At 38.7% G+C, this 11430-nt stretch overlaps 1 protein-coding gene across 1 annotated transcript; it reads left to right on the top strand.

Moving 5' to 3' along the window:
- The first annotated feature begins 3585 nt into the window (after positions 1 to 3585).
- LOC146665954 (plasminogen receptor (KT)-like) lies at positions 3586 to 9575 on the top strand. Its single transcript, XM_085413762.1, has 5 exons — positions 3586 to 3703; positions 3795 to 3891; positions 7496 to 7626; positions 7743 to 7852; positions 8746 to 9575. The coding sequence occupies exons 2-5, from the start codon at positions 3811 to 3813 to the stop codon at positions 8871 to 8873; spliced, it is 450 nt and encodes a 149-aa protein (XP_085269888.1). The 5' UTR covers positions 3586 to 3703; positions 3795 to 3810; the 3' UTR covers positions 8874 to 9575.
- Positions 9576 to 11430: the final 1855 nt, after the last annotated feature.

The raw sequence follows: 11430 nt of genomic DNA, 5'->3' as shown, positions 1-11430 counted from the left end.
AAGTTTTACTGCCATACTTTTAGTTAACATATTTTGTTTTGCACTATGCATATTTTATATGTCATTAGGACATTTATTGTGGAAATTCTCATGTAGGAACTATTGTACTGCATGTTGGTTCCACTGGTGCACCTGAGGAAGATGCATGCCCATGCTGAGGTATGACCATGGCAAGCTGAAGCTGGAGAGACAAATTTAAGTCAGAAGAAGTTCAAATGTTCTTAAAAATATCTGTAAGGTGTTTATTTCTGCCTCAAAGCATGGGCCAGTATGTTTTGCATATTATATCGATGACTTTATGTCTCTGTTTCACCCGTCTTTCTATTTCATTGAATTTACATTGTGTTTTAGTTCAACGGTTGTGAGTTTGTGATCAAGTTGATGCTGTAACAATATCAACCCCGAGACCTTACAACTCACTTTAAAGCCAACTTCATGCCATCAATAAAAATAACTCTTTGACTTAAAGAAGAGGTGGAAGTGATAAATATGTTTTCCAATAAATCTGATGGCCTACTAATAAAAGCACTCAGTGTAATTTAGACTAAATTAAGTGAAATATATGTCTACTATCAGACTAGAAGACGGAAAACACATCATAAGATGTTTACTTGAATTCTCAGCAACTTTGGTCCTCAGCCAATAAAAAAAATATGAAACTTTTACTGTGACGTCATAGAAAAACTCACCAAGGTCAAATCTTATTATGTTTACACGCAAACACATATCATCATTCTCGGGTTGAGCAACGCTACGGCTTCACTACATCTGTTTGTTCTGTACAAAAAGACGTGCAGGTCACTTAAAAATATCTCACCCTGTGTTTCTCTGCCTGTGGTAGAGGTGGAACCAGATCAAGTGGAGCTGATTCTTGAACAGCCTCAAGTCAGAGCTGGATTGACCTTCTGTCACCAGGTACTGATGAGCCCGCTGTGGAGAAACATCACTGATGATGTTCATGAATCCCCAGCTGACTCTGGTAACCTTAATACAGCACAGAAAAAATGTCACAATATTCATTTATGTTGTGATTATTGTGATAATAACAGAAACAGATGCATCTATGTCATCATCTTTGAGCTTTTACACTTAACATAATTATAAAAACATGAGTATAAAAGGTGTTAAAACTCTGATGCCATCTTGGAATACTGCACTTTGTTCATGTCATTACAACATTTCTCTCTTTCTAATCATATATCTAGATGTTATGTCAACACACATTTAATCTACATTATAAGAGTGCCTTTGTGATAAATGTGTCTTTCATTCTTGAATTAACTGGTTAAATATTTAATCTAACTAAACCCTAAAGATGGAGTCAGAAGACAACAGTCACCTGAAGGGGCTGAAAATTGTAAAGACCCTACAGAACAATCAGTAAATGTGAGTAAATCTGTGATTCTGCGAGTAACACACTGGGTTCAGTTTGGAGGTTGAACTCTCACTCACCAGGATTGACAGCTGTCTGTGCCACAGTTAAACTCATGCAGTGCTAATTTAAAAACTCTCAAATATTTTGGACAATTTATATTTTTCTATCACAAAAAATACACGTCTTCATTGAAGTAAACACACAGAGCAATTAATATATATTTTTAAATATAATTTTTCTTTATTTTAATTATCAAATTACAAATAAAAAAAACAACCCACCTAACGAGCCCTGGTCAACCCCTCACTTGAATTTTTGATTTTCAGTTTAAGGCAATTAAATTCAATCCAAAGATTCAACCCCAACAATCAAGTGATTCCCTATGAGCAACGGTGGACAGGAAAAACTCCCTTTTAACAGGAAGAAACCTGTGACAGAACCAGGCTCAGTGTGGGGCAGTCTTCTGTCATGACTGGTTGGGAGGTGAGGGCAAAATAAAACTGAACATAAATGAGAGCACAGTATAGTTATTATGTTATAATTAGCCAATCAAGGTGGGCAGGTAATAAATAGCGCCCGTTATGGCAAGACCTAGACCTAGACCTAGACCTACGTTACTTGCGAAGTTGGCAAAAGCACTCTGTGGTGCTTTCTCACGCCTCACATTCTCAGTCTCTTTCTTTCGTACACTCAACTCCCTTTCAATGTTGTCCATCCTTGCATTAATCATTCTATTTTGCTCTATGAGAGCCTCTAAACGCTGAGCTATTCTCTCCATTGACTAACTTTGTAACTGCTGCAGGGACAAGTGTCAAAAGAAAAAAAATGTTCCCTGAATTATTTAAATGTAAAGGTATTACCTTTGTCAAAGACTCCTGCTTTGCAAAAACAAGTCGCTGTTACCGAAGACGCACCAAGGTAAACTGTGTTAAAGCACCTCTATTTAAGGACTCATGTGGCAGAGATGGTGACGTCAACCGTCACGGGAGACTGTGACGTGCGGTCGACCGTCACGTCACAGTCTCCCCTTTGAGAAGATCAAAGGATCAAAGAATAGCTCCGTGTCATTCCGCGCATGCTCAGATCATGCGTATTGAAACGAACGGGATATTTATTTATTCATTTTAAATACCTTGCTATATAACAAAGGCGACTGCGCACTCAAAGGACGAGGAGAGTTCAAAATAGGGCTGTTCGATATAAGACACATATGGATGACGATATGAAAAAGTCTATCGCTTCATATTACGGCAATATTTTTTTTATGGCTGTATCCCAATTCAGGGTCTGCAGCCTTAAAGTACGCAGCCTCAATGGTCCTCAAGGGCCGTGTACTCAAAGACCGCTAAGGCCGGAAGTGCGAGGCTTGTGAAATGGGACGGTCTAGCCTCCGTCGCGCTGCCCAGGTTGCCTAGCAACCATGATAGCTGGAAACGTGTGGTTGACAGAAATTAAGGAGAACATATTTTGTTCGTTTGTTTGTTTCTACATGAGCTTTGTGTGATTTAATAAGCATCTGAGGCTGAGACCACAGGACTGTAAAACATGATTGTTGCATGCTTGCATATTTCTGAAAACATCTTAGTGGTGTGGCAGCCATGGGTTGAGCCAGCCCTGCAAACCCTGTGGATGGATGATGCAGTGGACAGTGGGAGGAAGCATCCTAAAGCTCTCTTTGCAGACCAGCCTGTGTGATTCTCCACTCGCCGACCAGAAAAGACAAACGGCGGGTCTCAGTTGCAGCACCTCATCCATTCTGTATGCATGAAGCTGCACGCATGTATCACCTTCATTCAAAAAAAAGGAGCCAGCTATTTTATTACTGTTGACCTTGTAACATTTATCACTTTAAACATAGCACAAGTCAAAAAGCATACCTGATAGGCAATCATAAGATAAAGCTCGTAAGCACTTACCTGTGGAAGTGCTTCAGTATTTATTGCATTTGGCAGTAACTGTGGTTCTAGCTGAAGCATTTACAGTATTTTTGAAGGAGGTGAATTCATCGTCTTATCTGACAAAAATCAACGCCTTTTCCTGTTATTTGTGACCATTTTGTAAACAAATATGCTTCTTAGAGTTGACATTATTAAAAATCCTGAATTGGTGTAAAAGTAAAAAAAAAAAACACTTTCCCCTCTTTTTCTCTGGTAAAACCTTTTGGTGGGCTGCAAATACTTCCTCTGTGTAGACAGTAGTCGTGTTGTTATTCGCTAACTTAACGGGAAAGCTTAAAATGAGTTGAGGCTTAAAGCTAAAGCTGAAGTGAAGAGACACTGAAGGACTGAAGAGGTCACTACATGCTGAAACAAATCCAGTTTGAAGCAGGTGGCTTTTCTAAGCCCGACTCTGGAATTTTGTTTGCTGTTGTGATGAGAGCAGAGCAGCACGTTTGAATGACTGCGTGTTTAATTCACAGAAACGCCAACGCAGCCATGGGTGTCCTGCTGTCCAAATCCATGGATGACAATTTAAAAAAGCAACAAGAATTCATGCTAACGAATGCACGGCTGCAGGTGAGTGAAAGTGCACCCACTCGCACATCACCTCTGACCTCTGCTGTGACATCTTTCACTAGTGAAAGATGGTGAAAGTGAAAAAGCAAAAAAAAAAAAAAAGCAGATTTTTAATTATTTTTTAACACATAAAATTGCCCCAAACCTTCCCACCAAAAGGTTTTACCTTCATACTTTGAAATTGTACTAGTTGCAGATGCTGAAATGATGTCGGACTAAGTTTAAATTGTGCACTTGTTTATTTGCATTATTTTTGTATCAGCTCCATGAGTACAGGAGACATCCACAGCAACTGTAGGTCTGCAAACATTTTTAATCTCTATGACTACAACCAAATCCATTTAGACCCACTACTTTCCCACTACTCTCTGGAGGAGGTAATTAACTACACTGCTCATTGTCTGAGTAGTGTGATCACTGTGCGTTACTTCCTTTGTCCCACACACTGACACAAACCCCTGTCCTAATGACGACACGCATACCATCTTTCTTTTAGTGTTTAAGTATTACTACACACCAAAGTCAAAAACCAGCCCAAAGTGATTTCACAGCAGGTACCACTGTGATTCTACTTAAGGAGGAAACTTGCACAGGTAGAAAAAAAGTTTGTTACCCTGGTGAAGATCATGCTATGGCTTCTGGACTGGGGTGAGCATACACTCAGCTTTAACCTCACTCTTCTCATTTTTCTAGCTCTTATAGTGTGTTAGTAAGATGTGGATCCAAGTCTGTAAAGCAGTTCTGGAAGGCGGGGATACATATTCTAACATGTGGTCTAGTTCGGTGCCTGATACACAGTTTCAAAAATCTCCTGTGGCTGCTCATATGTACGGTACACATATTTTGAGAATGGACTTCCTAGGAATGAGGAATTGGTGCCATCAAAATGGATTTATAGTAGGGGGTAGAGGTGGGAATCACCATACAACTCGCGATACGATATTATCACAATATTTAAAGCACGATACGATATTATTGTGATTTTTTTTAAAAATATTTTGCGATATTCATATTCTGTACATAAAGATAAACTTTATCAATATTCATTTTATCTAATATCAAAGTCTCACACTCAGTCTTTCTCTCATTTCAGTCAGTTTTATTGTTGACAAATTGAATGGTTTGTATTACAGTCTAGTCCAACTTAACTGAATGCAACCATCTGGTACAATTATAGCTATTCTGAACTATGCAATTTATGAAAACTATGCAGCCCATTCAGCAACTGAAGAATTTGAAAGTAAATTTAAAAAAATATATAATTTTACATTAAATAAAAAAGTTTTAAACTTAATTAAAATTAAACATGTCTTAAATTAAAATAAGTAAACTGTCATGTTTATTGCTGCCAAAAAAAAAAGTTAAACACATTTGGACACTCTTCCTCAATTTTTAGTCATAAAAAGAAATTCTTCTGTGGAAATACACCACTGGGCTCAGATGTTCATATTGCTGTCTTAAGCAGGAGGAACTTTCTTTGGAAAGATGGAGTCAAAGAGGGTCAAAGCTTTCTGAAATCTTTCCAAATTACTGTAACTGTAAGATGCTTTTTTAAATGCCTATTTTCAATCCCCTGGCAATATTTCAATAGAATTGAAATCTTAGCATTGGTTAGGCGCCTCAGGTCTTCTCCTTGAGTCCTTTCTTTGTGGATTTACTAGTACATTTAGGAACATTACTCCATATCCAATTTTGGACAAATCATTTTTAAAAGCATGAGAGCATACAGAGTGCCCAAAAGTCAAAGTTTGCAAACATGTAAAAAAAAAAAACAACCTTAATCCACAAAAAAAAAACCCTAACATGAAATATTTTGTATTCATCAGGAATACCTGCTGCACATATTTCCCGCATGTATTTGCTCTGCTTTTCTTTCTCACATGTTACATCTGTTTCTTTTCCTTCTTCCAATGTGTAGATCATGATGATTTGTGTGCATCTGTTTTCAAGTTAGTGTCCCGCCTTGTGTTCATACTTGCACCCTTCACAAATGTCACCCTCAGACTGCGTTGGTTCATTTCTGCTTTTTCCAGTCCTGTCCCAGAGTCACAGTCTGCTGCTTGTCTGAGCTTGCCAAAACCAAATCTTTTCCTTTTGATATTCCCACCAGCAGATATGTTTGTCTAGTTTTGAATTGCACATCTACACTAATAGGGCTAATTTATCACTTATGGGTTCGTAGCTATCCCATACAAACAGCCTGTAGAAACAGAAAATGGTAAAGAATGTTATACAAAGACCCTGAAGTCTTTAATGTAGATGACACATTATCATTATTATTGTTGTTATAAGTGTTCATTATTATAAACACTCATGAGTCATTTGGCATCAGCACAAAAATGAGAGGGAGATGGGCAGAATATTGAAGGAGCAGAGGCAGTGAAAGTGGATGAGTTTAAATAGCATCCAACCATCCAAAGTAACAGTGGGTGGAGACGAGTGTCAGCGGTAATTTGTGATAGATAGTTACAGACTGAAAGGAAAGGTTTTTAAGATGCTATGATGTGTGGTTTGGAAAACTGGAGGTGACAGAGTTGAAGATGTTAAGATTTTTTTGTTTGGAGTGACCATGAAGGACATGATTAGGAATGAGTACATCAGAGGGCCATTTCAGGTTGAGCGCTTTGGAGACAAACTAACTAATAATGTGAAACTGGTGGCTGAGCAAAGATGTGCAGTGATCTTTACTTATGTTACGTATTTGTGTATATGGGCATATTGAACTGCTTCATTTTTATAAGATGGAGACCCTGCAGCATCTATGTACTTAGATGCTGGAGTGAGTTTCAGGATAGTTTATTCAAATTTAACATCCTCTATCTTCCATTTACTTCCTTTTTTGTGACCCAGATGAAGCCGTCATGAAAGCTGACCTTTCAGCGAACGTGTCACCCCATTTCCCGTTCCTGCAGCTCATACACATGGTGTGGAGGAGCGGGAAATGCTTTCTTTTCATAATTGCATTCTTCACTCATTCACAACATGGGCCGTTAAAGGGGGACACCCTTAAGTGTGCTCAGACTACTCACTAGTTTGTTTCAGCGGATGCTGGCTTTAAAAGAACAAACACTGTCAATTACAGAAGTCATTCCTGTAATTTCCATTGAACCTAAAGAGTGTACAGCCAAGAGTCGATGTCAGGAGTACGAAACACCCAGATTGTGGAGATGAAAAGTTTGTCACTTCCTCCTTCCCTAGAGCGTAGTGTTTGTAGTTGGCATGTTTACAGCAGTGGATTCCAGGGTTTAGTTTCATGACTTAAAAAAAATGCCAAAGAAACTTCTCAAGCATACATAGAAGTTCAGTCTGTGCTCCCAACTAATCACATCTCTGTTCACGTAATGTACACTTCCTACAAGTTTTTAGGGGCTTTTTTTTAAAAAGTACTAAGCCTTTGGTGCTTATGGAGATCTCTTTAAACTGTCTGTACTCTCATAAAACAATTAACTGATGAATCAGATGATTATTACAGCTCTGATCAACAGTAATTGACTGAAATTGATTATAACTGAAAATGAAATCTTACCAAGCAGGGAAAATTTTATTTCATCATTTCTTCTTAATTTATTTTTGTGTGTCTGTGTGCGCGCGTGCATGTGCCCAGATGGAGCGCCAGATTCTGATGCAGAACCAGATGAGAGAGCGGCAGATGGCGATGCAGATCGCCTGGTCCAGAGAGTTTCTGAAATACTTTGGCAGTTTCTTTGCGGTGGCCACAGTGGGACTAACTGCAGGGTGAGATTCTAACACCTCACAAAGATCTGACACAAACACACACAGACTCATCTCTGTGTTGTGCTTTTATCTTTGCAGTTAAATATTGTCTTCTGTTTATCATCATTTTTCTTTAGAGCTATTAAAAGAAAGAACCCAGGCATGCTGGCTCCCATCATACCTCTCAGTTTCATATTTGCCTACCAGATGGACAGCGCCTATGGAACGCTTATTAATCGTATGAGAGGTAAAGCTACACACTTACAGGCATCATCATCTTAAGGAAACCTGTTTAACATTTAAAAAGAGGGTGCACAGACGGGTAAATAAATCCTTATCAAGCATTATATAGTGATTCTTTGCTTTGGTTTTAGAGGATTATTTTACTTTGAACAGCAGAACACAGACTCACTATATCCAGAAAACACAGGCTCTAATATACAGTTAGGTCCATATATATATTTAAATACGTGAATAGTGTCTGTTTACCAAAACAATTTCCACTTTCCGCTATGATGGGCATCTATATAATGTGTAGACGCCCAGCTTTCATATGAGAAAATCCACATTCAAATCGGATGAAGGTTTTGGAGTTCCGGCCCCTTAACGTGTGCCCCCCGCTTTTTAAAGGGACAAAAAGTAATTGGACATTTGACTGAAAGGCTATTTCATGGGCAGGTGTGGGCACTTCCTTTGTTATGTCATTATCAATTAAGCAGATAGAAGCCCTGGAGTTGATTTGAGGTGTGGCGCTTGCATTAGCACGATTCAAATGAATACATTTTATTTTATTTGTCCAGTTACTTTTGATGTCCTGAAATGATGGGATTGCATTTTAGTTCTCACATTTTTGTGCAATCTTTTTGTTCAACCCACTGAATTAAGGCTGACAGTCGGCAGTTCAACTGGATCTGAGTTAATTATATTTAAAGTTGTTATATTTAAAATTAATTGTGGTAATGAACAGAACCAAAATGCTAAAAAAGAAAAAGTCTCTGTCCAAATGGACCTTACTGTTTACCAAATAATGCATCTAAATGTTTAACAAATATTGTGTTTAGTTATTCATTAATGACATTTTTAAAAAAGATTGCAGTCACTAATTATACCCATTAAATGTGTTTTTCATGATGTCTTTAGGGGAAGCTGAGAATATCATGGAGACTGAAAATGACCGTCTACAGTTACCTCAAGGGACTCCAACCTTTGAGAGCATAGAGAAGGCCCGCCGTGCTAAAAGCAGCCTCAGCGCCTTCTTGGAGAAATAATGTAATTAGTTATTGTCTAACAGCGTGGTTCCAGAGAGGAGCTGCAGCCACTGTACATTTCGTTTTCAACAAACCACAAAGACGGGGAAGTGGCTCACAAAGAAACCTCAGGTTTAGCTGTCCAAAACATACCCACTCCCTAAACGATACACAACTATACTTTATGTAGCATTAAGGTAAAAGCGGCCTCAGCTCCTTCTTGGAGAAATAATGTAATAATTTATAGAACAAACGTCCTCTATCATGGAAAATTTTAAGGCTCTGCTATTTCTCTCTGTCAGGTTGACCTTTATTGAACGAAAGGCTCCTTATTCTGTCTCATTTCAGTCTTTCAGATACACCAATCGGGCATTACATTATGACTACCTAACTAACACTGTGTTGGTCGCCCTTTTGCTGCCAAAGCGGCCCTGACCCATCACATGATATCTGGCACCAAGATGCCAGGTGTGGCCTCCGTGTTGAATAGTCTGAATCAGTGTTACTCACTTTGCTAGTGGTCATAATGTTATGCCTGATTGGTGTATGCCACATGTTGATCCATGAGTTAAGTTTTATTACAGTGTTATAAGAGCATTGTGTGACCACAGCAGATAACTTGTCTCTAAATATTGCACAATTGCAGTTATATCATCAGTGTTTTCTTTAGGTTGTTATTTTCCAGGGTTTGCTTTGATTATGTATGATGGACTTGAAGGGAAATTGATAGAGAGTTTATGTTATCTCTCTGGGGGGTTTTGTTGTATTTAGATGAACAAGAATACCAGCTGCTATAAGCCTGGTTCATGAATGTAATGATGATGATTGAACAAAGTGGTAAGACAATGATTGTTGACTTTGGTCAAAGCTGCAATTAGACCAGTGCAGAGCAGAAATTCTCTTAAACACTCTTCATAACAGCTCATTTTATCTGGCTCTTATGTGTAATACGTCGCCTTTAAAAAGCTCCTGAAACACTGATGACTGTTGCAGGTCACTTGCCTCTCTGTTTAGATGATAGACTGTATGCAAAAGATGGACGTAGCATCCAAACCCTCCACTTTTTCTCCTTTACATTCAGCTCCTGCTGTCCTGGAACAGCAAAGGCTTGCCCTTTCTTTCTCATTTCAGTGGCTACAATCCATCCTTTGTATTCAGTCTGTGGTTCTTTTCTATCCAGGTCATAGACGTGTTACTTTCTAAGAAGCTTTGTTTTGATGAAATGCCCTCTGCCAGGCTGGTAACTTTTGCAGTTGCCGATAACCAACAGCTGAAGTGATCAAAATGTAATGGTGCATTATTGGTAAAGATTCTCAGACATTTGTATTGACAGATAAAATGTATTATTTTCAACACTAAAATTTTAATTGTAGGTGTGAGGGAGCTTCAATACAAAGCTGTTGGACCTCCAAATTTAAGCCATCACAGTAGATTCCAAGGTGCTGATATCTATACTTTGTGTTTGACATCTGGAAAAAATTTTAAATTAATAAAAAAAGAAAATTGAAAAGATTTCAGTGTCTGAATTGATCTTTGTGACAAGGACACCCCCTGAATGCAAAGCTGTAGAGCAGGGATGTCAGTGTTTCTGTTAATGTAATGAGATCTTTTAATCTCAAAGAGCAGCAACTTAAGCAGTATGTGGGGTTTGTTTGTTTTTTAACGTGATAATGAAATGCTGCATATTAAATGACATTTCTCAGGATGACTCTTTGGGCTTAAATTGTTAGAAGTTAATGTGTAAAGTTATGTCCTCTTTCATATTTTCCACAGCCATTCAGTGGACTGGAGTGGAGCATATTTCACAGTTTGAGTGTGAGAGGATTCCCCAACAGAGAAACAGTGAAACTAGCAGAGCCAGAGCTCAGCAAAGGCCAGAAATATTAAAGATCCTACTTTGTGCATCCTCAAAACACGCTGGCACTCCATCTTCTTGTGAGCCCTTGAGGGTCGGCCTCTGTTTCCTCCCAAAGTTGTGGGGGCCTGCTGCATCCTCCACATAATATCTGTGTGGCAACACTTGATGTCTACCAAGAAGAAGGAGAGGAGGCGGCACAAGCAGGACAAGCCGAAACAGTTGAAGGCACAGGTGCAGACGGGGAGCTTTCAGGAACCTGTGTCTGAGCCAGGCTTGCTGCACAAGTGTCTCCTGAACAGCTACCTGCATGATGTAGTAACGCACAGTGATCACACTACTCAGACAATGAGCAGTGTAGTTAATTACCTCCTCCAGAGAGTAGTGGGAAAGTAGTGGGTCTAAATGGATTTGGTTGTAGTCATAGAGATTAAAAATGTTTGCAGACCTACAGTTGCTGTGGATGTCTCCTGTACTCATGGAGCTGATACAAAAATAATGCAAATAAACAAGTGCACAATTTAAACTTAGTCCGACATCATTTCAGCATCTGCAACTAGTACAATTTCAAAGTATGAAGGTAAAACCTTTTGGTGGGAAGGTTTGGGGCAATTTTATGTGTTAAAAAATAATTAAAAATCTGCTTTTTTTTTTTGCTTTTTCACTTTCACCATCTTTCACTAGTGAAAGATGTCACAGCAGAGGTCAGAGGTGATGTGCGAG

Source organism: Rhamphochromis longiceps, linkage group LG7 (assembly GCF_057381845.1).
Source record: "Rhamphochromis longiceps isolate RC_006_pf linkage group LG7, R_longiceps_female_GT1.1, whole genome shotgun sequence".
NCBI classification, from domain to species: Eukaryota; Metazoa; Chordata; class Actinopteri; order Cichliformes; family Cichlidae; genus Rhamphochromis; species Rhamphochromis longiceps.
This window is presented reverse-complemented; position numbering and strand designations above follow the sequence as displayed.